Source organism: Oncorhynchus mykiss, chromosome 6 (genome assembly GCF_057628025.1).
Source record: "Oncorhynchus mykiss isolate SJ-2025 chromosome 6, ASM5762802v1, whole genome shotgun sequence".
Lineage (NCBI taxonomy): Eukaryota > Metazoa > Chordata > Actinopteri > Salmoniformes > Salmonidae > Oncorhynchus > Oncorhynchus mykiss.
Window position 1 is genome coordinate 23,901,891 of NC_143027.1, and position 27,839 is coordinate 23,929,729.

A 27,839-nucleotide genomic window follows, 5' to 3' on the forward strand; every position below is an offset into this window, starting at 1 on the left:
GCGGCTTGCAGTTGTACACTATTGGACATGACGGGATATTTTTGTTGTGGTACAATTAGAAAATGACGGTGGAAGAAATGACGATGGAAATATTTTGATTTGGTACATGAAAATGTAACAGGAAAAGTAAATTTGATGGAAACAAATCTCTGATGAGAAAATGTGCATATTGTTTTTATGCGGATGTGAGAATATGCGCATGAAATTCTGTCGACAATTGGATGTGAAGAAGACATACCTACACAAATCAAGTTTAAGACGGCTCTCTACTAAACGAGCACAAATTTTAGGTAGCCTATCGGTTATGGTTTGAATCCCCGAGCTGACTAGCTATCGATGTGCCCTTGAGCAAGGCACTTAACCTTAATCGCTACTGTACGTCGTCTGCTAAATTATTAAAACGTACAATGGTGGATAGCAGTGAACAGCAGCAGTAAAGTTAACGCCCTTAAAATTGTGATTGGACATTATGGATACTGCTGCACGAGACTTCGATTCAATTGGTGGAATTTATGTCCATCAAATTACTCTCGCTGTCTAGTTTAATGCTCTAAATGCTGGTGGAAAGAAGGAAGATGTACATGAAGTGAGGATTCCTGAGTTTTTGCAATGGTCAGACTATCCCTTTATTGCCACACATTCCACAACTCGGAGTTGATATGAAGGTACAATTATTTCACAATTATTTGTAGTTGAAATTATACTTTCCTCAATAATCAATAGGTGATTGCTGCCAAGCTAGTTGACTGTCAGCAAATGTGTTCGCTAGCTAGCTAGCTCTAGCTATCTACCCAGATAGATATAGCTAGCTAGCTATGTTGAATGATCTGAGCTCAATCATCTCTAGCTCTTGGCTAGCTAATGCAGTTAGCGTTATTGCCAGCTACTGTACTGTCAGTATGTACAGTGCCTAAATAAAGTATCACATCACTTGTCCTTTTTACACATTTTATGTTACAGCCTGAATTTAAAATGTGTTACATTTAAATTTGTGTCACTGACCAACACACAAAACCCAATAATGTCGAAGTGGAATTATGTTTTTCGATTATTTTTAATCAAAAATGAAAAGCTGAAATGTCTTGAGTCAGTAAGTAGTCAAACTATTTGTTATGGCAAGCATAAATAAGTTAAGGAGTGAACATAGGTTAAACAAGTCACATAATAAGTTGCATGAACTCACTCTCTGTGCAATAATAGTGTTCAGCATGGTTTTTGAATGACTACCTCATCTCTGTACCCTACACATACAGTTATCTGTAAAAGGTCCCTTAGTCGAGCAGTGAATTTCAAACACAGATTCAACCACAAAGACCAGGGATGTTTTCCAAAGCCTCGCAAAGTAGGGCACCTATTCCTTTGAGTATGTTGAAGTTATTATTTGCACTTTAGATGGCGTATTAATACACCCAGTCACTACAAATATACAGGCGTCCTTCCTACCTCAGTTTCCGGCTCAGGGTTTCACAATGAGCCCAATGGGGAATTTAAAACAGAGTTTAATGGCTGTGATAGGAGAAAACTGAGGATGTATCAACAACATTGTAGTTACTCCAGAATACTAACCTAAATGACAGAGTGAAAAGAAGGAAGCCTGTACAAAATACAAATATTCCAAAACATGCATCCTGTTTGCAATAAGGCACAAATGTGGCAAATAAATATACTTTATGTCCTGAATACAAAGTGTTATGTTTGTGGCAAATCCAACACATCACTGAGTACCACATGGTGACTGTATCATGTTATGGGTATGCTTGTCATCGGCAAGGACTAGGGAGTTTTTGGGGATAAAAAGAAAGTAGAGTAGAGCTAAACACAGGCAAAATCCCAGATGAAAACTTGGTTCAATCTCCTTTCTAACAGACACTGGGAGACAAATGCACCTTTCAGCAGGACAATAACCTAAACACAAGGCCAGATATTACTTACCATAATGAGATTTGCTTACCATGATGACATTGAATGTTTCTGAGTGGCCTAGTTACAGTTTTTATTTATATCTACTTGAAAATCTATGACAAACATGAAAATAGTTATATAGCAATAATCAACAACAAATTTAACAGAGATTAAAGAATTTTGAAAACAATAATGGTCAAGTGTTGCACAATCCAGATGTGGAAAGCTCTTAGAGACTTACCCAAAAAGACTCAGCTGTAATCGCTGCCAAAGGTGTTTCTATAAAGTATTGACTCAGAGGTGTGAATACTTATATTAATGAGATATTTCTGTATTTCATTTTCAATACATTTGCAAAAACGTGTACATTTTTTTTCTTCACTTTGTCAATAATGGGTATTGTGTGAGGATGGGTGAGATTTAAAACAATTTTTTAAATTAATTTTGAATTCAAGCTGCAACACAACAAAATGTGGAATAAGTCAAGGGGTATGAATACTTTCAGAAGGCACTGTAGCTAGCTAAGTTACAATGATGCCGAAATAAGGTTAGCTAGCTACTATTAGCTAGATTGTATTTTCTAACTGTAAGAGCTAGCTAGATTACACTATCTACTCATCTAGGAAATTCTCATTAACCAGCTTTAATTTGCAATATCAGTACTATTGAAGATTGCCCCCAAGACCAAGGGTAGCTTGATGTTTTGCATCTGTACCTACTGCTAGTTGTAGCCAGCTTTGTGAAAGCACAGCAGATTGATTGAAATCTTTCCTTGCTTGTGACTGATATTTGTGATTTGAATGGATATTTATAGCATAGTTCAAATCCTCCCTCCTAGGAAGCACGCTTCCTGTCAATGAATGATTCTATTTGTTTAATGTATGTTGCCATTGTCTGTAGGCTGTTTGGTTGCACATCTGTAGAAATCATGAAGTTCATTCATTGGGCATAATTTTGACTTGATTTATTAGGATCCCCATTAGCTGACGCCAATGACGACAGCTAGTCTTACTGGGGTCCGACACATGATGAAAAAAACATTACAGACAAAAGACTTCACAATTTACACACATTTAAAAACATGAACGTGTGTGTGTGCATCTATCAAATTATGTTTAGCCAAGTTTATAGCGGGAGTTATAATGTTCAAAAACAATCATCACATTGTTGCCCACCTAATGCAATTTTGTAATTGTTGTACTATCTCTCTTCAATCAATATGTATTAGTAAAGATTATTGAACAAGTACTGTATTTCATTTCATCATAATACAATCTCAAACTGAGAGACAACTGAGGCATTTTGCTGATATGAATGAATGATTATTGGTAGAACTAGATCAGCAGGGGACTCAATGCAGATCCAGGTCAATGTACCAGGATAAACTGCATCTTCAAGAGAAACACCCTGGCAACACATCCATTAAAAAATAAGTTAATATAGACTCCCATTTAGACTAACAACTTGAGAGGAGAAAATGCAAAGTTATTGGAACAGTAGTAACAATCATAATATAGCAATTGACCTGTTGCCTGAGTAACTACACTAATATATACAAAATCAAATTAGTGGATTCGATTATTTCAGCCACACCCATTGCTGACAGGTGTATAGGTGTAAATCAAGCACACAGCCATGCAATCTCCATAGACAAATATTGGCAGTAGAATGGCCTTACTGAAGAGCTCTGTAACTTTCAACTTGGCACTGTCATAGGATGCCACCTTTCCAACAAGTCAGTTTGTAAAAATTCTGCCCTGCTAGAGCTGCCTCGGACAACTGTATGGGCTGTTATTGTGAAGTAGAAATGTCTATGAGCAACAATGGCTCAACCGTGAGGTGGTAGGCAACACAAGCTCACAGAATGGGACCGCCGAGTGCTGAAGCTTGTAGCGTGTAAAAATCTTCGGTCCTCAGTTGCAACACTCACTACCGAGTTCCAAACTGCCTCTGGAAGCAGCGTCAACACAATAACTGTTCGTCGGGAGCTTCATGAAATGGATTTCCATGACCGAGCAGCCGCACACAAGCCTAAGATCTCCATGCACAATGCCAAGCGTCGGCTGCTGTGGTGTAAACCTTGCCGCCATTGGACTCTGGAGCAGTGGATGCGCATTCTCTGGTGTGATGAATCACGCTTCACCATCTGGCAGTTTGACGGACAAATCTGGGTTTGGCGGTTGCCAGAAGAACGCTACCTGCCCCAAAGCATAGTGCCAACTGTAAAGTTTGGTGGAGGAGCAATAATGATCTGGGGCTGTTTTTCATGTTTCGGGCTAGGCCTCTTAGTTTCAGTGAAGGGAAATCTTAAAGCTACTGCATACAATGACATTCTAGACGATTCTATGCTTCTAACTTTGTGGCAACAGTTTGGGAAGGCCCTTTCCTGTTTCAGCATGACAATGCTCCCGTGCACAAAGCGAGGTCTGAAATTGAGTATGTGGAATTATCTTCCCATGGTAATACAGGGCAATGCATTCTCTCGTGTTATATTTCCAGGGAACAGATATGGAGTTAAACTAACCTCGATGAGCTAATTCTATCTGATACATTAATCATTTCTCCACCACATGCCTCACAAATTTTCCCCTGCAGACAAAGTATCCAATTTAGGGAAAGAATGATAGGATGTGCTAGATGTAGGTCTATTAGGGCTGGTCTGCATGCGGTCCCTGGGCATGTCTATTCTGTTGTGCCATTCTCAACTTATGCTTTTAATTTCCTCAGCCATAACAACGTGATGCCCCCAGTTTCTCATGTGGCTGCATAATAGTCGGTGTTTCCATGACCACTCTATTTTTAGGAGATGTTATCAGACTTGCAGTAACCGTTGCAATACATTGTAGAACCTAGCCAATCCGTTTGTAGGTATCACTGTGAAAATGACTATAGGTGTTGCACAGATAGGTCTCAGCTAAAGGAGAGGAAGGGGAGACCCCTTCACACATCTGTGGAGCTCTGCAGTCTGAAAACTGCTGTCTGTATTTTGTGTTCTCCAGGCAGGGGCCTCGTCCATGTGGGCTTCATGCTGTGGTCTGCTGAATGAAGTCATGGGCACAGGGGCAGTGAGAGGCCAGCAGCCCGGGTTCGGAGCCAGTGCTGGACCCTTCCGGTTTGCCCCCAGCGCAGGATACTCCACATACCCACCCACAACCTCAGGGAGCCCCAGCCTTGTATGTAAGGCCTGTGGCCAGGCATTCTCGGTCTTCAGGAGGAAGGTAGGTGTTTGGTTTGGGGACTATTGAGGTAGCTAGTAGACTGACTGTGAATGTCCTATATGATTGTAGGCCAGTCCCAGATGGTTAGGGGTTGTTTGATGGGCTTGGGGTGATCAAGAAGGAACCTGATAGGGTTTTTGATCCAAGGAATAGTTTATGAATTGGTATGGACTGAGAGACTATTACGTTCAATACACCAATATTATTTGAGATTTTATTTGAGTAGGCTTTTGAGTAGCCATCATGTTTATTTTGCCACTCATCCTCAAACAGACACACTCTACTACAGTACTGTTGTAAAGTGAGGGCCAGTATTGATTAGTTACGTCCTAATACATTAACTGTCCTTGCAGAGAGCCAAGATAAGAGACGCCAAAAGCAGCCAGTTACTTCATGAGACTGCACTTACTACAGGCCTGGGGCACATCAGTTGTAATTGCTACACTCCACCACCATAGGTATTTTGTGAAAACCACGTTTTAATTAAGTGGGCTAAAAATAGACAATGACTTAGGCTATGTATTTAGTGTAGATTTACAGTGCATTCGGAAAGTATTCAGACCCCTTGACTTTTTCCACATTTTGGTACCTTACAGCCTTATTCTAAAATTGATTAAATTGTTTGTTTCCCCCTCATCATTCTACACACACTACCCCATAATGACAAAGCAAAAAACGTTCATTTTTATTTTTTGCACAGATCTGGGGAAGGGTACCAAAACATTTCTTCAGTATTGAAGGTCTCCAAGAACACAGTGGCCTCTATCATTCTTAAATGGAAGAAATTTGGAACCACCAAGATTCTTCCTAGAGCTGGCCGCCGGGAGGTGACCAAGAACCCTATGGTCACTTTGACAGAGCTCCAGAGTTCCTTTCTGGAGATGGGAGAACCTTCTCTGCACCACTCCACCAATCAGGCCTTTATGGTAGAGTGGCCAGACGGAAGCCACTCCTCAGTATAAGGCACATGACAGCCCGCTTGAAGTTTGCCAAAAGGCACCTAAAGACTGATGAAACCAAGATTGAACTCTTTGGGCTAAATGCCATTTGTCACTTCTTGAAGAAACCTTACACAATCCCTACGGTGAAGCATGGTGGTGGCAGCATCATGCTGTGGGGATGTTTTTCAGGGAATGGGAGACTAGTCAGGATCGAGGGAAAGATGAATGGAGAAAAGTACATAGAGATCCTTGATGACAACCTGTTCCAGAGCGCTCAGGACCTCAGACTGGGGTGCAGGCAATGATCGCTGAGATCTTGGTTGACAACAGCAGAGGTGTATTTAGAGGGCAAGTTGGTTAGGATGATATCTATGAGGGTGCCCGTGTTTACGGCTTTGGGGTGGTACCTGGTAGGTTCATTGATCATTTGTGTGAGATTGAGGGCATCAAGCTTAGATTGTAGGATGGCTGGGGTGTTAAGCATGTTCCAGTTTAGGTCGCCTAGCAGCACAAGCTCTGAAGATAGATGGGGGGGGCAATCAGTTCACATATGGTGTCCAGAGCACAGCTGGGGGCAGAGGGTGGTTTATAGCAGGCGGCAACGGTGAGAGACTTGTTTTTAGAGAGGTTTATTTTTAAAAGTAGAAGTTCAAATTGTTTTGGTACAGACCTGGAGAGTAGGACAGAACTCTGCAGGCTATATTTGCAGTAGATTGCAACACCGCCCCCTTTGCAACACCGCCCCCGTTCTATCTTGTCTGAAAATGTAGTTAGGGATGAACATTTCAGAACTTTTGGTGGGCTTCCATACCAGGATTCAGACACGGCTAGAACATCCGGAGAACATCCATCCATGCACTGTAGATCAGTCTGGGGTTTTGTTGATGAGACACCCTAATGCTATGGTTTGATAAAGTTTGTTAGAACAAAATGTAAAATTAAAAAGTAAGAATTGGCAGGTAATGAGTGTGAGACTGTGCCTTATCAAATTTCTAGCCAGAATTTAATCAAATGTGTGGTGGTCCCCTCCCACTGGTGAGACACACCTGTCTGTGATTTGGGGGGGGGGGGGGGTTGTTCTGTTGTTATGACAGAGGGAGAGATCCTCTCCATATTGCAGGGTTGAATTCCATTACTTGTCTGGTTTGGTCCCTCTGATACTCTGAGTCACCATGCCAATACAGCGTCTAATCCCGAGGCTTGCATGTTATTACTGTTTGATGTTTGTGACATGAAAGAAATTAACTGCCTGCCTCCTGTCCGACTGTCTAGAGAGGGAGTGGAACAGATGCACAAGATTGAAAAATACAGTAACAGTATCAAGACATTGATATTCTGCTTCCTGATGCCTTGTTTGAGCTCCAATACCCCACATTCCTCTCATCTGTCCACTACAGCCGGTGAAGGTTCTATTGAATATTAAACATGTGTAGCTTTGTTAAGAACAAACGACCGTTCAAGGTACTGTATATAGAGCCAGATGAGGGAGGTGATTGCTTATCTGAGATTTAATCATTTTGAATCTTCCTTCCGTGCTAATGTTTTAATGGAGATACATTCTAAATGCTGAATATTGGGCAGGCTTTGCAGATCCTATTAAGGCACAGCGTGCCCTGGAGCCTACATTACTGTCAATGTCACTTCTCCTGTATCTTCTACTTGGTTAATGCCTACACGCTCTCTATCACTCTCTCCCCCAGTATATCTGCTGCGACTGTAAGAAGAGCTTCTGCACGCTGTGCTCCATGCTTCAGGAGAACTTGCGTATATGTGCCACATGTCACCTGCTGAAGGGGACAGCCTTCCAGAGACCACAGCTGATGCGGCTGAGGGTCAGAGACCTGAGGCAGTACCTGCTGCTACGCAACGTCCCCACAGACACATGCAGGGAGAAGGAGGACCTGGTGGAACTGGTGCTGTGTCACCAGGGGACCGAAAGGGAGGGGGACCCCGACATGGCTAGCTTCAACTCCCGCTCCCTCTACACCCCGCCCCCTTCCACCACACGCTCCGCCTCCGAGCTGTCTACTCTCTCCGCCTCTCAGGGGGAAGCGCTCAGCAGGAGCGACAGCTCAGGGACTACCAACCAGGTACACATACTTCTTCTACACCCTCCCCAACTACCAACCAGGTACGTCATGCAGATAATGTGTAAAAAGTGTTAGGTCTGCTCTGGAAGTGACTGAGGCAAAGACAGTACAGTATGAAGATAGGCAGAAACTGCTTCTCCAATAGAAATCCTGATCACACTTGTAGGCGATGTCTTGGCGACGTCCGCTTTCAAAGCTTATGTACAGAAACACGTAATCGTGTCTAACGGTCGACTCACGCCGAACTGCGCATGTGCAGGCTGTCAGATCAAAGGCATTCCATCAATATATATATTTTTTTTTTTTACAAAAATGAGAACGGGTCAGTTTGACACGTTCAAGAGGTTTGAGTAATAACATGTTAAACTACTTAAGAAATTGGCTCGAATTGAATTGTGCCTTTAGAGTTCAAGAAAATTAACAACTAAGGAAGATCTTTTCACTTTTCTCATTGACTTCTCAAACTCTGACTGAGGTATACATTTCAGGGTTGTGATTCTTATGGATTAATCCGGAATGTCTGGTACTCAGACTAGCAAAGAGCATGTGAACACTGACTGTTGATGTTCTGTGTGTGAAAGTACATTCAAGACGTCTGAAATATGGAGCTTCACAGTTCGTTTCTACTTATGTCAGCTTTAGAAATAATTTATTTTGCTTGTCCTTATCAGACTGTCAACCCCTGGTGACTAAAATTGATGGGAGTGATTTGGTAAATTATGTTGATTTAATAGACCCATCATCTTCATTGTTGGACTCTTAGAAAGATGAGGCCTCCTGTTGGACTCTTCCCCTCCATAGAGAGATGAGGCCTCCTGTTGGACTCTTCCCCTCCATAGAGAGATGAGGCCTCCTGTTGGACTCTTCCCCTCCATAGAGAGATGAGGCCTCCTGTTGGACTCTTCCCCTCCATAGAGTGATGAGGCCTCCTGTTGGACTCTTCCCCTCCATAGAGAGATGAGGCCTCCTGTTGGACTCTTCCCCTTCATAGAGAGATGAGGCCTCCTGTTGGACTCTTCCCCTCCATAGAGTGATGAGGCCTACTGTTGGACTCTTCCCCTCCATAGAGAGATGAGGCCTCCTGTTGGACTCTTCCCCTCCATAGAGAGATGAGGCCTCCTGTTGGACTCTTCCCCTCCATAGAGAGATGAGGCCTCCTGTTGGACTCTTCCCCTCCATAGAGAGATGAGGCCTCCTGTTGGACTCTTCCCCTCCATAGAGAGATGAGGCCTCCTGTTGGACTCTTCCCCTCCATAGAGTGATGAGGCCTCCTGTTGGACTCTTCCCCTCCATAGAGTGATGAGGCCTCCTGTTGGACTCTTCCCCTCCATAGAGAGATGAGGCCTCCTGTTGGACTCTTCCCCTCCATAGAGAGATGAGGCTTCCTGTTGGACTCTTCCCCTCCATAGAGAGATGAGGCTTCCTGTTGGACTCCCCCCACCCCCAATAGAGATTTTATTTTATTTTCTTTTTTTAAACCAGGTAGGCCAATTGAGAACAAGTTCTCATTTACAACTGCGACCTGGCCAAGATAAAGCAAAGCTGAGTGACAAAAATAAACACAGAGTTACACATGGGATAAACAAACGTACAGTCAATAACACAATAGAAAAATCTGTATACAGTGTGCAAAGGAAGTAAGGAGGTAAGGCAATAAATAGGCCATAGTGGCGAAGTCATTACAATTTAGAAATTAACACTGGAGTGATAGATGTGCAGATGAGGATGTGCAAGTAGAAGTACTGGTGTGCAAAAGAGCAGAAAAACTAATATGGGGATGAGGTAGGTAGTTGATTGGATGGGCTATTTACATTTGCTATGGAGACCAGTGAGCTGAGATAAGGCGGGGCTTTACCTAGCAAAGACTTATAGATGACCTGGAGCCAGTGGGTTTGGCGACGAATATGTAGCGAGGACCAGCGAACAAGAGCATACTGGTCGCAGTGGTGGGTAGTATATGGGGCTTTGGTGGCAAAACGGATGGCACTGTGATGGACTGCATCCAGTTTGCTGAGTAGAGTGTTGGAGGCTGTTTTGTAAATGACATCGCCAAAGTCAAGGATCGGTAGGATAGTCCGTGTTACAATGGTATTTTTGGCAGCGTGAGTGAAGGAGGCTTTGTTGCGAAATAGGAAGCCGATTCTAGATACTCATTTTGGATTGGAGGTGCTTAATATAAGTCTGGAAGGAGAGTTTACAGTCTAGCCAGACACCTAGGTATTTATAGTTGTCCACATAAGTCAGAACCGTCCAGAGTAGTGATGCTGGACAGGCGGGCGGGTAGCGATCAGTTGAAGAGTGTGCATTTCGTTTTACTAGCCACGGAACCAGTGATGTATAGCATTGAAGCTCGTTTGGTTTGTTAACACAGTGTCCAAAGAAGGGCCAGAAGTATACAGAATGGTGTTGTCTGCGTAGCGGTGGATCAAAGAATCACCCGCAGCAAGAGCGACATCATTGATATATACAGAGAAGAGAGTCGGCCTGAGAATTGAACACTGTGGCACCCTCATAGAGATGGCCAGAGGTCTGGACTCTATCTGAGAAGTAGTTAGTGAACCAGGCGAGGCAGTCATTAGAGAAACCAAGGCTGTTGAGTCTGCGGATAAGAATATGGTGATTGACAGAGTCGAAAGCCTTGGCCAGGTCGATGAAGACGGCTGCACAGTACGGTCTTTTTTCGAAGGGTGTTATGATATCGTTTAGGAACATGGAATCCAGATTGCATAGCGCAGAAGGTATGGTGGGATTCGAAATGGTTGGTGATCTGTTTGTTCACTTGGCTTTCAAAGACTTTAGAAAGGCAGGGCAGGATGAATATAGGTCTGTAACAGTTTGGGCCTAGAGTGTCTCCCCCTTTGAAGAGATGAGGCATCTTGTTGGACTCTCCCCTAGCCTCCTCTCTCAAAGATGTAGGAAGTAGCCCTGCCCTGTTTTTCTATTCCTGTAAACAAAAAGCTTAGCTGGTGCAGACAGCAGTAGAAGCTTTACTATGAATGGAAGGTAAACATAGTAGTCCCCGAGGTATCTATGGACTAAGCAGCAGGTGACTGACTAATCCTTATCCCTGCCTGGACTGTACAGTAACTATTTATAGTTCTCTGTGGAGGTTTCCGTCTGAGTCATGTGTTTTTGTGTTTGTTTTGGCTGTATAGGATATAGGAGACGCTACATCTCTCTCCACCCTGAACCTGGAACCCAGTGAACACACACCAGAGGTAAATAAACACAATCCAGTAGGCTCTACCTCTCACAGCATCTGGAGCTTATTCAGAGGGGTGCAACTTTCTCTCCAATGCAGTATGTGTCATGTACAGTTGAAGTCGGAAGTTTACATACACTTAGGTTGGTGTCATTAAAACTTGTTTTTCAACCACTCCACACATTGTTTGTTCACAATCTATAGTTTTGGCAAGTTGGTTAGGAAGTAATTTTTCCAACAATTGTTTACAGACAAATTATTTCACTTATAATTCATTTGTATCACAATTCCAGTGGCTCAGAAGTTTACATACACTAAGTTGACTGTGCCTTTAAACAGCTTGGAAAATTCCAGAAAATGATGTCATGGCTTTAGCAGCTTCTTTAAGTCAATTGGAGGTGTACCTGTGGATGTATTTCAAGGCCTACCTTCAAACTCAGTGCCTCTTTGCTTGACATCATGGGAAAATCAAAATAAATCAGCCAAGGCCAAATTGTAGAACTCCATAAGTATAGTTCATCCTTGGGAGCAATTTCCAAATGCCTAAAGTTGTAACGACCGTTGGTGGAAGAAGGTGAGGACCAAGATGCAGGGTGGTAAGTGATCATCATTATTTTAATGAACTTAACACTAAATACAACAAGGAACAAACGAAACAGCTCGGTCAGGTGCAAAACACACTAAACAGAAAATAACTACCCACAACCCATAGTGGGAAAACAGGCTGCCTAAGTATGGTTCTCAATCAGAGACAACAATTGACAGCTGCCTCTGATTGGGAATCATACCAGGCCAAAACCAGAAATACAAAACATAGAACAAAAACATAGAATGCCCACCCCAACTCACGCCCTGAACAAACTAAAATAGAGACATAAAAAAGGAACTAAGGTCAGGACGTGACAAACGTTACCAAGTTCATTTGTATAAACAATAGTACGCAAGTATAAACACCATGGGACCACGTAGCCGTCATACCGCTCAGGAAGGAGACACGTTCTGTCTCCTAGAGATGAGTGTACTGTAATGAAACAGGCAGGGAGCAGGTCTGGTACCCACAACCTTTTAGCCCGATGTCCCGAGCACTATCGACTGTGCCCCAAAAGCATGCTCGAGTCGATATCCGCGCTTTTAAACCCAGGGTCGTTACACTACTCCCTCCTTTCAAAGAGCGCGTCCTCGCACTAGCTTGCGACTCTACGTCTTACAGGAATACGCTCACAGGCCATGCACACGCACTGTCGTGGATGCAAGGTCCGATCCCACTTCTGACACCAATGTAGTGAAACAGGCAGGGAGCAGGTCTCGAACCCTCGACCTTCTAGCCTGAAGTCCAGCGAGCTATCGACTGTGCCCCAAAGGCATGCTCGAGCGGCAGAGTCGATATCCGCGCTTATAAACCCAGGGTCGTTACAGTACTTTGGTGCGAAAAGTGCAAATCAATCCCAGAACAACAGCAACGGACCTTGTGAAGATGCTGGAGGAAATGGGTACAAAAGTATCTATATCCACACTAAAACGAGTCCTAAAGCAACATAACCTGAAAGGCCACTTAGCATGGAAGAAGCCACTGCTTCAAAACCGCCATAAAAAAGCCAGACTACGGTTTGCAACTGCACATGGGGAAAAAGATCATACTTTTTGGAGAAATGTCCTCGGTTCTAAAGAAACAAAAATAGAACTGTTTGGCCATAATGACCATCGTTATGTTAGGAGGAAAAAGGGGGAGGCTTGCATGCTGAAGAACACCATCCCAACCCATGAAGCACGGGGGTGGCAGCATCATGTTGTTTGGGTGCTTTGCTGCAGGAGGGACTGGTGCACTTCACAAAATAGATGGCTAAATGAGGAAGGAATATTATGTGGATATTTTGAAGCAACATCTCAAGACATCAGTCAGGAAGTTAAGGCTTGGTCGCAAATGTGTCTTCCAAATGGACAATGACCCCAAGCATACTTCCAAAGTTGTGGCAAAATGGCTTAAGGACAACAAAGTCAAGGTATTGGAGTGGCAATCACAAAGCCCTGACCCCAATCCCATAGAAAATGTGTGGACCTACAAACCTGACTCAGTTACACCAGTTCTGTCAGGAGGAATCGGCCAATATTCACCCAACTTATTGTGGGAAGCTTGTGGAAGGCTACCTGAAAAGTTTGACCCAAGTTAAACAATTTAATGGCAATGCTACCAAATACTAATTGAGTGTATGTAAACTTCTGACCCACTGGGGAATGTGATGAAATAAATAAAATCTGAAATAAATCATTCTCTGCTATTATTCTGACATTATACATTCTTAAAATAAAGTGGTGATCCTAACTGACCCAAGACAGGGAATTTTTACTTTGATTAAATGTCAGGAATTGTGAAAAACTGAGTTTAAATGTATTTGGCTAAGGTGTATGTAAACTTCCGACTTCAACTGTATGTAATGGCTCCCCTCTCTCATCCTATAGGTGATCCCTCAGACGTGGCAGCGAGCACGGGCCTCTCTCTCAGACATCTCTTGCCTGAGGGACATCGAGGGTCTGTCCGTCAGACAACTGAAGGAGATCCTGGCCAGGAATTTTGTCAACTATTCAGGCTGCTGCGAGAAGTGGGAGCTGGTAGAGCGCGTCAGCCGCTTGTACAGAGAGACAGAGGAGAACAGGAAGTCATGTGAGTAGCAGTGAGCCTGGTCCCAGATCTGTTTGAGCTGTCCCATCAACTCCTATGGTCATTACCACGCCATGTTTGCCAATTAAAATGGTGTACGAAGTTTTATTAGCTTGAGTACCTACATGTTTTTTCTTACTTTCCTCTAGTGGAAAACGTGAACACAGCTGTAACTTCAGGTAAGAAATCACTGCTCTGTCTGTCTTTTGTAATGGTACATGATGATATGTAAAGTTTGGAACAGGAATTGAAAGTACAGCTACTTAACATGTAACCCTTCAGTCTCTGTATCGTCAGTGATATTCTAGCTTAGGACGTGCAGTATGTTCATTACTGTAGCTGCCTTATATAATATTGTACCTTCAGAGTTCCTTCAGAGTTGATTTCTGTAGTGTTTAAACATTTTTTAATCAGAATAAGTATTTACTGACAGTTGCTTTACTCCTTCCTTTCAAGTGGTGGCCTTGCCCCTTCCTCCCATCTGCATTGGAGGGATTGGAGGTAAGGTATCTGAAAAAGGCAAGTGTTCCCCTGGTCACTCCTACTGTTGACCTGGTCACTCTTACCATCTCATGGCCCGGCCCCTCCGCATGCATGTAACACAGGCATCCATCCTCATATACAGCCCTTAGTGATGCATGCAGGAGTTTCACCTTACTTACTGCATCTGGTTCCACCACCACCACTACTACTCCTGCTGCACATCAATCATGGTGTTTTTGTATCTCATCCATACCAAGGGTACCTCCATGCATTCTGAGCATGTTTAGCTATTGGACGCCATCTTTGCCCCTTTCCATTGGTGTATAAGAACCGGTCACCCAAGTGCAATCCTTAAGTGTATTACCTCTTGGAAAGCCCAATATAGTATTTAATAACTTCACACACATACAGTGCCTTCAGAAAGTATTAGGGCCCTATGATTTCCACGATGTGGAAAAGACGGATGGAATCCCTGAATTTGGTATTAAAAATGGAATCAACTGTAAAATGTGAAATATTGCAGAATTGTCCATAATTTGCCTGAAATGTATTTAAAAAATAAAGTAGGCCTAATTATTGTAGTGACCTAAATTATTGAATAATTGTAAAATTACAGGTGAGTAGGCCTAGACAAATAATTTCATTTTCGAATGGGGTGTTTTGAGAGGGTGGTCGGTCGTGCGTGAGACCCTTACGTCACCTCACAACTTGGCTGTCATTTTGAGAAACATTTAGAAGAGGTCGTCTAAGACGTCCAAGTCGTAAAAAAAAAAATTCAGAGCAGAGCAATGCCCAAAGGACTATTATGAGTCAGGTGATAAGCTGTTTTGCAAATTCTGTCAACATAGTATTGATTGGACCTGTAAAAATATGTGTGATGACCACTTAAAGTGTAAAGCTCATGTGAACAAGAACAAGGAAAAGCACCGTATTAGCCAGAGCATGCCTCTTCAAACGACCTATTACTTGTGCAAGCGCATCAGCAGATTCAAGATGAGAATTTATTCAGGACTTTGTGGCTGTGTGCGCTGAATCTGACATCCCCTTACACCGTACCCAAACTGGACGCGTGCGTGCCATCGTGCGCAAATTGATTTTGTCCCCCCACACCAAACGCGATCACGACACGCAGGTTGAAGTATCAAAACAAATTATATTAATTTGGGGACAGGTCGAAAAGCATTAAACATTTATGGCAATTTAGTTAGCTATCTAATTTTCCCTGGTATATAAATATTGAGTTGATATTTTACCTGAAATGCACAAGGTCCTCTACTCCGACAGTTAATCTACACATAAAACGGTCAACCGAATCGTTTCTAGTCATCTCCCCTTCCAGGCTTTTTCTTCTTTGGACTTTATATGGCGATTGGCATCTAATCTCATAGTATTACCACAACCGACCGACCTCAGTTCATCTTTTAATCACCCACTTGGGTATAACCAATGAGGAGATGGCACATGGGGATCTGCTTCTATAAACCAACGAGGAGATGTGAGAGGCAGGACTTGCACCGTGTTCAGCGTCACAAATAGAACTGACTTCTATTTTAGCACTTGGCAACCCAGACGCTCGTTGGCTTGCGCGACCAGTGTGGGTGCAATGATTGCATAACATGTAAACTCAGCAAAAAAAGAAACGTCCTCTCACTGTCAACTGCGTTTATTTTCCGCAAACTTAACATGTGTAAATATTTGTATGAACATAACAAGATTCATCAACTGATACATAAACTGAACAAGTTCCATAGACATGTGACTAACAGAAATGGAATGATGTGTCCCTGAACAAAGGGGGGTCAAAATCAAAAGTAACAGTCAATATCTGGTGTGGCCACCAGTACTGCAGTGCATCTCCTCATGGACTGTACCAGATTTGCCAGTTCTTGCTGTGAGATGTTACCCCACTCTTCCACCAAGGAACCTGCAAATTCAAGGACATTTCTGGGGGGAATGGCCCTAGCCCTCACCGCTCCGATCCAACAGGTCCCAGGCGTGCTCAAGGGGATTGAGATCCGGGCTCTTTGCTGGCCATGGCAGAACACTGGCATTCCTGTCTTGCAGGAAATCACGCACAGAACGAGCAGTATAGCTGGTAGCATTGTCGTGCTGGAGGGTCATGTCAAGATGAGCCTGCAGGAAGGGTACCACATTAGAGAGGAGGATGTCTTCCCTGTAACGCACAGCATTGAGATTCCCTGCAATGACAACAATCTCAGTCCGATGATGCTGTGACACACCGCCCCAGACCGTGATGGACCCTCCACCTCCAAACCCTCCACCTCCGATCCTGCTCCAGAGTACAGGCCTTGGTGTAACGCTCATTCCTTCAATGATAAACGCAAATCCGACCATCACCCCTTGGTGATACAAAACCGCGACTCGTCAGAGAAGAGCACTTTTTGCCAGTCCTGTCTGGTCCTGTGACGGTGGGTTTGTGCCCATAGGCGACGTTGTTGCTGGTGATGTCTGGTGAGGACTTGCCTTACATCAGGCCTACAAGCCCTCAGTCCAGCCTCTCTCAACCTATTGCGGACAGTCTGAGCACTGATGGAGGGATTGTGCGTTCCTGGTGTAACTCGGGCAGTTGTTGCCATCCTGTACCTTTTCTTTACATTTTTTATTTCACCTTTATTTAACCAGGTAGGCCAGTTGAGAACAAGTTCTCATTTACAACTGCGACCTGGCCAAGATAAAGCAAAGCAGTGCGACAAAAAACACAGAGTTACACATGGGATAAACAAAAGTACAATCAATGACACAATAGAGAAATGTATATACAGTGTGTGCAAATGGAGTAAGGAGGTAAGGTAATAAATAGGCCATAGTGGCGACGTAATTACAAATAAGCTAATTAACACTGGGATAGATTGATGTGCAAGTAGAAATACTGGTGTGCAAAAAAGTAAAAAACAATATGGCGATGAAGTAGGTAGTTGGATGGGCTATTTCCGGATGGGCTATGTACAGCTGCAGTGATCGGTAAGCTGCTCAGATAACTGTTGCTTAAAGTTAGTGAGGGAGATAGAAGTCTCCAACTTCAGTGATTTGTGCAATTCGTTCCAGTCATTGGCAGCAGAGAACTTGAAGGAAAGGCGGCCAAAGAGGTGTTGGCTTTGGGGATGACCAGTGAGATATACCTGCTGGAACGCGTGCTACGGGTGGGTGTTGTTATGGTGACCAGTGAGCTGAGATAAGGAGGAGCTTTACCTAGCAAAGACTTATAGATGACCTGGAGCCAGTGGGTCTGGCGACGAATATGTAGCAAGGGCCAGCCGACGAGAGCATACAGGTCGCAGTGGTGGGTAGTATATGGGGCTTTGGTGGCAAAACGGATGGCACTGTGATGGACTGCATCCAGTTGGCTGAGTAGAGTGTTGGAGGCTATTTTGTAAATGACATCGCCAAAGTCAAGGATCGGTAGGATATTCAGTGTTACGATGGTATTTTTGGCAGCGTGAGTGAAGGAGGCTTTGTTGCGAAATAGGAAGCCAATTCTAGATTTAATTTTGGATTGGAGATGCTTAATATGAGTCTGGAAGGAGAGTTTACAGTCTAGCCAGACACCTAGGTATTTATATATTCTAAGTCAGAACCGTCCAGAGTAGTGATGCTAGTCGGGCGGGCGGGTGTGGGCAGCGATCGGTTGAAGAGCATGCATTTAGTTTTACTAGCATTTAAGACCAGTTGGAGGCCACAGAAGGAGTGTTGTATGGCATTTAAGCTCATTTGGAGGTTTGTTAACAGTGTCCAAAGAAGGGCCAGATGTATACAGAAGAGGTGCGTAGAGGTGGATCAAGGAATCACCCACAGCAAGAGCGACATCATTGATATATACAGAGAAGAGAGTCGGCCCGAGAATTGAATCCTGTTGTACCCTCATAGAGACTGCCAGAGGTCCGGACAACAGGCTCTCTGATTTGACACACGGAACTCTGAGAAGTAGTTGGTGAATCAGGCGAGGCAGTCATTAGAGAAACCAAGGCTGTTGAGTCTGCCGATAAGAATACGGTGATTGACAGAGTCGAAAGCTTTGGCCAGGTCGATGAAGACGGCTGCACAGTACTGTCTTATCGATGGCGGTTATCATGGCGGTTTAGTACCTTGAGCGTGGCTGAGGTGCACCGGTGACCAGCTCGGAAACCGGATTGCACAGCGGAGAAGGTGCGGTGGGATTCGAAATGGTAGGTGATCTGTTTGTTAACTTGGCTTTCAAAGACTTTAGAAAGGCAGGGCAGGATGGATATACAGTGCCTTGCGAAAGTATTTGGCCCCCTTGAACTTTGCGACCTTTTGCCACATTTCAGGCTTCAAACATAAAGATATAAAACTGTATTTTTTTTGTGAAGAATCAACAACAAGTGGGACACAATCATGAAGTGGAACGACATTTATTGGATATTTCAAACTTTTTTAACAAATCAAAAACTGAAAAATTGGGCGTGCAAAATTATTCAGCCCCCTTAAGTTAATACTTTGTAGCGCCACCTTTTGTTGTAGTCGCTTGGGGTATGTCTCTATCAGTTTTGCACATCGAGAGACTGAAATTGTTTCCCATTCCTCTTTGCAAAACAGCTCGAGCTCAGTGAGGTTGGATGGAGAGCATTTGTGAACAGCAGTTTTCAGTTCTTTCCACAGATTCTCAATTGGATTCAGGTCTGGACTTTGACTTGGCCATTCTAACACCTGGATATGTTTATTTTTGAACCATTCCATTGTAGATTTTGCTTTATGTTTTGGATCATTGTCTTGTTGGAAGACAAATCTCCGTCCCAGTCTCCGGTCTTTTGCAGACTCCATCAGGTTTTCTTCCAGAATGGTCCTGTATTTGGCTCCATCCATCTTCCCATCAATTTTAACCATCTTCCTTGTCCCTGCTGAAGAAAAGCAGGCCCAAACCATGATGCTGTCACCACCATGTTTGACAGTGGGGATGGTGTGTTCAGCTGTGTTGCTTTTACGCCAAACATAACGTTTTGCATTGTTGCCAAAAAGGTCAATTTTGGTTTCATCTGACCAGAGCACCTTCTTCCACATGTTTGGTGTGTCTCCCAGGTGGCTTGTGGCAGACTTTAAACAACACTTTTTATGGATATCTTTAAGAAATGGCTTTCTTCTTGCCACTCTTCCATAAAGGCCAGATTTGTGCAATATACGACTGATTGTTGTCCTATGGACAGAGTCTCCCACCTCAGCTGGAGATCTCTGCAGTTCATCCAGAGTGATCATGGGCCTCTTGGCTGCATCTCTGATCAGTCTTCTCCTTGTATGAGCTGAAAGTTTAGAGGGACGGCCAGGTCTTGGTAGATTTGCAGTGGTCTGATACTCCTTCCATTTCAATATTATCGCTTGCACAGTGCTCCTTGGGATGTTTAAAGCTTGGGAAATATTTTTGTATCCAAATCCGGCTTTAAACTTCTTCACAACAGTATCTCGGACCTGCCTGGTATGTTCCTTGTTCTTCATGATGCTCTCTGCACTTTTAACAGACCTCTGAGACAATCACAGTGCAGGTGCATTTATACGGAGACTTGATTACACACAGGTGGATTGTATTTATCATCATTAGTCATTTAGGTCAACATTGGATCATTCAGAGATCCTCACTGAACTTCTGGAGAGAGTTTGCTGCACTGAAAGTAAAGGGGCTGAATAATTTTGCACGCCCAATTTTTCAGTTTTTGATTTGTTAAAAAAGTTTGAAATATCCAAAAAATGTCGTTCCACTTCATGATTGTGTCCCACTTGTTGTTGATTCTGCACAAAAAAATACAGTTTTATATCTTTATGTTTGAAGCCTGAAATGTGGCAAAAGGTCGCAAAGTTCAAGGGGGGCGAATACTTTCGCAAGGCACTGTAGGTCTATAACAGTTTGGGTCTAGAGTGTCACCCCCTTTGAAGAGGGGGATGACCACGGCAGCTTTCCAATCTTTAGGGATCTCGGACGATACGAAAGAGAGGTTGAACAGACTGGTAATAGAAGTTGCAACAATGGCTGCGGATAATGTTAGAGAGAGAGGGTCCAGATTGTCTAGCCCAGCTGATTTGTACGGGTCCATGTTTTGCAGCTGTTTCAGAACATCTGCTATCTGGATTTGGGAATGAGAAGCTGAGGAAGTTTGGGCAAGTAGTTGAGGGGGGTGTGGAGCTGTTGGCTGTGGGAGAGAAATGCTTCTTGAAATTCTCGATTATTGTGGATTTATCGGGGGTGACAGTGTTTCCTAGCCTCAGTGCAGTGGGCAGCTGGTAGGAGGTGCTCTTATTCTCCATGGACTTTAGTGTCCCAGTACTTTTTGGAGTTAGAGCTACAGGATGCAAATTTCTGTTTGAAAAACCTAGCCTTAGCTTTCCTAACTGACTGTGTGTATTGGTTCCTGACTTCCCTGAAAAGTTTCATTTCGCGGGTACTATTCGATGCTAGTGCAGTCCGTCACAGGATGTTTTTGTGCTGGTTCACTCCAGACCCGACTGCCCTCGACCAAGGGCTATATCTGTTCTTAGTTCTACATTTTATGAAAGGGTCATGCTTATTTAAGATGGTGAGGAAATGACCTGTCAAGAACAACCAGGCATCCTCTACTGACGGGATGAGGTCAATATCCTTCCAGGATACCCAGGCCAGGTTGATTAGAAAGGCTTGCTCGCAGAAGTGTTTTAGGGAGCATTTGACAGTGATGAGGGCTGGTCGTTTGACCGCGGACCCATAACTGATGCAGGCAAAATGAGGCAGTGATCGCTGAGATCCTGGTTGAAAACAGAGGTGTATTTAGAGAGCAAGTTGGTCAGGATAATGAAAAGCAGAACTTAATATTTGGTACAGAAACCTTTGTTTGCAATTACAGAGATCATACGTTTCCTGTAGTTCTTGACCAGGTTTGCACACACTGCAGCAGGGATTTTGGCCCACTCCTCCATACAGACCTACTCCAGATCCTTCGGGTTTCAGAGCGGTCGCTGGGCAATACGGACTTTCAGCTCCCTCCAAAGACTTTCTATTGGGTTCAGGTCTGGAGACTGGCTAGGCCACTCCAGGACCTTGAGATGCTTCTTACGGAGCCACTCCTTAGTTGCCTGTGTGTTTCAGGTCATTGTCATGCTGGAAGACCAGCCACGACCCATCTTCAATGCTCTTACTGAGGGAAGGAGGTTGTTGGCCAAGATCTAGCGATACATGGCCCCGTCCATCCTCCCCTCAATACGGTGCAGTCGTCCTGTCCCCTTTGCAGAAATGCATCCCCAAAGAATGATGTTTCCACCTCCATGCTTCACGGTTGGGATGGTGTTCTTGGGGTTGTACTCACCCTTCCTCCAAACACGGCGAGTGGAGTTTAGACCAAAAAGCTATTTTTGTCTCATCAGACCACATGACCTTCTCCCATTCCTTCTCTGGGTCATCCAGGTGGTCATTGGCAAATGGGCTGGCTTGAGCAGGGGGACCTTGCGTGCGCTGCAGGATTTTAATCCATGACGGCGTAGTGTGTTACTAATGGTTTTCTTTGAGACTGTGGTCCCAGCTCTCTTCAAGTCATTGACCAGGTCCTGCCGTGTAGTTCTGGGCTGATCCCTCACCTTCCTCATGATCATGATCATGATCATTGATGTCTACAATTTTATCCCTGATGTCCTTACACAGCTCTCTGGTCTTAGCCATTGTGGAGAGGTTGGAGTCTGTTTGAGTGTGTGGACAGGTGTCTTTTATACAGGTAACGAGTTCAAACAGGTGCAGATAATACAGGTAATGAGTGGAGAACAGGAGGGCTTCTTAAAGAAAAACTAACAGGTCTGTGAGAGCCGGAATTCTTACTGGTTGGTAGGTGATCAAATACTTATGTCATGCAATAAAATGCTAATTAATTACTTAAAAATCATACAATGTGATGTTCTGGATTTTTGTTTTAGATTCCGTCTCTCACAGTTGAAGTGTACCTATGATAAAAATGACAGACCTATACATGTTTTGTAAGTAGGATAACCTGCAAAATTGGCAGTGTATCAAATACTTGTTCTCGCCACTGTATGTCCCGCAGGTTTGATGTTTGGATGTACCGATCCTGTGCAGGTGTTGTTACACATGGTCTGCCACTGCGAGGACGATCAGCTCTCCGTCCTGTCTCCCTGTAGCTCTGTCTCTGGCGTCTCACATTACTGACATTGCAATTTATTGCCCTGGCCACATCTGCAGTCCTCATGCCCCCTTGCAGCATGCCTAAGGCACGTTCACGTAGATGAGCAGGGACCCTGGGCATCTTTCTTTTGGTGTTTTTCAGAGTCAGTAGAAAGGCCTCTTTAGTGTCCTAAGTTTTCATAACTGTGACCTTAATTGCCTACTGTCTGTAAGCTGTCTTAACGACCATTTCACAGGTGCATGTTCATTAATTGTTTATGGGTCATTGAACATGCATGGGAAACAGTGTTTAAACGCTTTACAATGAAGATCTGTGAAGTTATTTGGATTTTTAAAGGGACTTTTCTTTCTTTGCTAAGTTTGTGTAAATGTATTTTGCAACGCGAGCTGTGTGGTCAGCATGTTAGAAAAGCTAAGAAAGCTACAGCCCTTTCTAGTGAAGCATTTTAAACAGTGAGGAGCGTTGCCCGAAAATGAGAGCAGCCCCTGTCAAACTCACCTGCCTGTGTGTTCGACCAACATATGACTGCCGTTCTACAGAAGATCCGTGGCATGAAGTTTGAGGTGGTTGTTGACGAGACAACAGATGCAAGGGATTACAGCGTTCTAAACATCGTCATTGGTGAGTTAACTAAACAGCCTATTAATATACCATTGTAATAGCTTACATTTACATTCTGCAATGTGAATTGTCCGCATGCAAATTGTGATATTCCAAATGACGAGCTATCGTGTTGAAATATAGTGATGCATAATGTCAGCAGCTGTCTGCCTCTCCATCTAGCTAACTATCGCTGTATCTATATTGTGTTTACACTTGGAATTTAAATAAGACCTTTATTTTGTCACAGTATTATTTTAGGTTAAATCAAAGTTTTTCCTTATCTTTAATTACAGGTGTTGAAAACCAGTACTTTCTGATGGATGTCATTTTCATGGACAAATGCAACTACTCAACGTTTTCCCAATCATTACTAGCCTCCCTCCACAGCAACCATCTGAACCTGAATGATGCCTGGGCAGTGGTCACAGATAATGCCTCCTACTCACTGAAGGCATACAAGGAGGTTCTGAAAGGAGTGATGCCCAACAGTGTTCATGTCGCCTGTCTCTGTCATGTCATCAATCTGGTGGGTGAGACCTGGCAGCACAACAAATACTTCTCTGAAGTTACATCACTTGTGACATGGATGAGATCTGTCTTCTTCGAGAAGTCTGCCAGAAAGAGAAGATGGGTGAGCTTCCTCATTATGAAGTAGTTTGTGCAGGACAAGGCTCCTCCTGAAGCAGTGAGCTCCAGATGGAATAGCTGGTTTGAGGCAGTGAAGTACCATGCAGATAATGTTAATCTGTACAGAGATTTATTAAATAAAAAAATAGATAATGGAACATGGGACCAACACTTAACATGTGCGTTTACATTTTTGCTCAGTGTATTTTGGAGCAGATTCAAAAGGGTAACTAGTTCACTCAGGAACATTTAATGTCGTCTTGGTAAGCAACTCCAGTGTATATTTGGCCTTGTGTTTTAGGGTATTGACCTGCTGAAAGGTGTATTTGTCTCCATGTCTGCTAGGAAGCAGACTGAACTAGGTTTTTCTTTAGGATTTTGCCTGTGCTTAGCTCTATTCTGTTTCTGTTTATCCTAATAAAAATAACTCCTTAGTCCTTGCCGATGATAAGCATACCCATAACATGATTCAGTCACCACCATGCTTGAAAATATGAAAAGTGGTACTCAGTGATGTGTTGGATTTGCCCCAAACATAATTATTTGTATTCAGGACATGAAGTTTATTTCTTTGCCACATTTTTGCCAGTTTTACTTTAGTGCCTTATTGCAAACAGGATGCATGTTTTGGAATATTTGTATTTTGTTCTTTTCACTCTGTCATTTAGGTTAGTATTGTGGAGTAACTACAATGTTGATACATCTTGAGTTTTCTCCTATCATAGCCGTTAAACTCTGTAACTGTTTTAAAGTCACCATTGGCCTCATGGTGAAATCTCTGAGTGGTGTTCTTCCTCTGTGGTAACTGAGTTAGGAAGGACGCCTGTATCTTTGTAGTTACTGGGTGTATTGATACACCATCCAAAGTGTAATTAATAACTTCACCATGCTCAAAGGGATATTCAATGTCTGCTTCTTTTTTTTTTACCCATCTACCACTAGGTGCCCTTCTTTGCAAGGCTTTGGAAAACCTCCCTGGTCTTTGTGTTTGAATCTGTGGTTGAAATTCACTGCTCGACTGAGGGACCTTACAATTATCTGTATGTGTAGGGTACAGAGATGAGGTAGTCATTTAAAAAATCATGTTATAACACTTGCCCACAGTGAATCCGCACAATTTATGTGACTTAGGAAATGCTTTATTCCTTAACTTATTTAGGCTCTCCATAACAAAGGGGTTGAATACTTACTGACTGAAGACATTTCAGCTTTTCATTTTTAATAATAAAAAATAAAACATCTATTAACATTCCGCTTTGACATTATGGGGCATTGTGTTTAGGCCAGTGACACAAAGTCTCAATTTACTTTCTGAAGGCACTGTATTTCTATAAAGCTAAATATGTCCAGCTGCATGATGTCTGAATTCAAACATCCACTGATACACCGTCAGGATGAGGAAGAGGTCTCGTTGTCATGGAAACTCCTCGTATGGAAGCCTTTTTATCCAGCTCTGCTATTTTCAGGAGCCTCTATGGAGCTTGCCCTCTGCTTTGTACCAGCCAGGACCTTCCTATGATAAGGCACCCTAGATAAGAGAGAGGAGATATTGGGATCTCTCTTCAAGGCAGTGTCACTCTCTTCTACCACTTCGGAGCATGACATCATCATTGCTCTCCTCCACTCTCTTCTGTATGTCATGTTGTTCTTTTACTTTTTTCTGATTCCTCCTCTCTGTCTTCCTCCAGATCGGGAGAAGGCCCAGCTGACCAACCTGGATGACAGCCTGTGTAGGATCTGCATGGATGCTGCGATTGACTGCGTCCTTCTGGAGTGTGGTCACATGGTCACCTGCACCAAGTGTGGTAAGCGGATGAGCGAGTGTCCCATCTGCAGGCAGTACGTTGTGAGAGCTGTGCACGTCTTCAAATCCTAATGTCTCAACCCATCACCACCGTCTCAGAACATCTTCAACAAAACATTAATCTCCAGAGAAACGGAGATCTGTTCCGTCACAGTCCATACTGGGAGACTGCCTCCATGCTCTTACCACCAGTACTTCTTGTTGTGGGTCTTCATGTTTTCATCCCCTGAAACGCTTACATTATTTGCACACTTAAACATGACTATTAAAAATGCAGTGTTCTCTTTTTACCTTGTATTATTTAGTCTGACTAATCAGTATTTGAAGGAAAAAAGGGCAGCAGTCTACCCTCGTATTATTCCATTACTAAACACAACCTTGACTTGTTCCTATCAAGAATGTGAGCTATTCAATCACATGTGCATTGTTGTCTAACATGACGAATCACTTTCGAATCTGCCTGCTATGAACTGTAGCATTTGCTGCAAATAACTGCATATCTTAGTAATTCTGAAGAAAATACTGTACTGTGCAACAGGATGGGGGATGAGCAAATTAGAGGTCTATTTGGATTCAAAACAGAAATATCCAATGTCATTTGCTCTTTTGTCATGTCTTAGCACTGAGTGTTAAGATGGAAAAGAAAAACAGGTGCTAAATACATTCAAATGTTTTTCCAACTTAAAAATTGTGGATTTCTTTTTCATTAATATTTTCCATTTTCTTTTGAAAGTGGAAGGAATAGTTTGTTATTAATTGATAAATGATTGTAGTTAACACAGAACTAACTAATCAAAGAGAGCTACAACTTAATTAACACTGGAATATAAAGTGTGTCTATATATATATATATTAGTACCATTGTAGAATAATAGGGAAGACATCAACACTAGGAAATAACACATGGAATCATGTAAAAATAAATAATGTTAAATCAATCTATTTTACATGTGATATTCTTCAAAGTAGCCACCCTTTGCCTTGCACACTCTTGGAACCTTTTTTTTACTATTTTCTACATTGTAGAATAATAATGAAGACATCAAAACTATGAAATAACACATACCAAGAGTGTGCAAAGGTTGGCTGCTTTGAAGAATCTCAAATCTATTTTGATTTAACACTTTTTTTTGTTACTACACTATATGTGTTATTTCATAGTTTTGATGTCTTCACTTATTCTACAATGTAGAAAATAGTAAAAAAAATAAAGAAACCCTTGAATGAGTAGGTGTGTTCAAACAGAGTGCAAGTGAGAGAGAGGTGACTTGCAGTACATTTGCATATGTTTCATATCACTATGAGATGTTCATATCTATATATTTTTTCCATTTGATTTGAACGTGTAATATTGAATTATTTAAGATGTCCTGCAGATTAGGCTAGTTTATAATGAAAGAGTTGTTTCACTGTCAGGTGGATTGAAATGTGTTGTTACTGCATTGGTTTGCTTGAGTTGTGTTCCCAAATGAGAAGCAGAGTATAAAGACATGCACAGGTGCGTCTGAAATGGCACCCTATTCCTTATCAAGTGCACTACTTTTGACAAGAACCTATGGGGCTTTGGTCAAAAGTAGTGCACTTATATAGGCCAGGGAATAGGGTGCCATTTGTTACATAGGGTTAGAGATGTTATTTGCATACTGATCTGTTTGTTTTCTACCCTTTTAAAATACTAAGCACTGTACTGTATCACACAAAGTCAACGTTGCTGCTATTTCAGAAAATGTCACATGCAAGCACCTAGAGTAGCTGAGCAGGTTGTACTTCACTTTGGAAGGGTATGCTAAACAGTGTGTAAGGTCTGGTCTTTGGGAATGTTGAACTTTTTATTTTGGTAATTAAATATTTTTATTAAAATACATGACTGTTTACTTGTCTAGTATGCTGTGATGCGCAGACCACTTGTTCTTGGCACCCTTTGAAAAATGTAATGAACATAATTTGATTAATGGGGAAATGCTTTAAGAAAATTAAAGCAATCCTGTAGGGCAGTGGTTCCCAAACATTTTATAGTCCCGTACCCCTTCAAACATTCAACCTCCAGCTGTGATACGCTGACCCCTAGCACCAGGGTCAGCACAATCTCAAATGTTGTTTTTGCCATCATTGTAAGCCTGCCACACACACACACTATAAGATACATTTATTAAACATAACAATGAGTGTGAGTTTGTCACTTTCCCC

General features: G+C 42.9%; 1 protein-coding gene across 12 annotated transcripts; it reads left to right on the forward strand.

Annotated features, from left to right (window-relative positions):
• On the forward strand, positions 1-27,512 carry LOC110525560 (E3 ubiquitin-protein ligase RNF34). Of its 12 annotated transcripts, XR_016496568.1 has the most exons (10): positions 538-665; positions 4,902-5,120; positions 5,474-5,578; positions 5,821-8,151; positions 11,307-11,369; positions 13,811-14,012; positions 14,159-14,188; positions 14,466-14,510; positions 23,158-23,239; positions 23,515-25,938. XR_016496568.1 is itself a non-coding variant. In XM_090237320.1 (9 exons), exons 4-9 carry the CDS (start codon positions 7,807-7,809, stop codon positions 25,722-25,724), a joined length of 873 nt encoding a protein of 290 aa, XP_090093446.1. In that variant the 5' UTR covers positions 1-665; positions 4,902-5,120; positions 5,474-5,578; positions 7,762-7,806; the 3' UTR covers positions 25,725-27,512. The 12 variants fall into 12 exon arrangements, 9 of the variants coding, with proteins under 9 accessions (XP_090093446.1, XP_090093452.1, XP_090093443.1 ...); XR_016496567.1 differs by lacking the exon at positions 5,474-5,578 and having other exon boundaries at positions 1-665; positions 7,762-8,151; XM_090237320.1 differs by lacking the exon at positions 23,158-23,239 and having other exon boundaries at positions 1-665; positions 7,762-8,151; positions 25,537-27,512.
• The last annotated feature ends 327 nt before the right edge of the window (positions 27,513-27,839 follow it).

Excerpts from the sequence above, each read along its gene's own strand:
- LOC110525560 (XM_090237326.1), top strand. Across the intron at positions 14,013-14,158 it reads AGAGGAGAACAGGAAGTCAT|TGGAAAACGTGAACACAGCT; the intron begins GTGAGTAGCAGT and ends ACTTTCCTCTAG. Across the intron at positions 25,654-25,751 it reads GGTCACCTGCACCAAGTGTG|AACATCTTCAACAAAACATT; the intron begins GTAAGCGGATGA and ends CCACCGTCTCAG.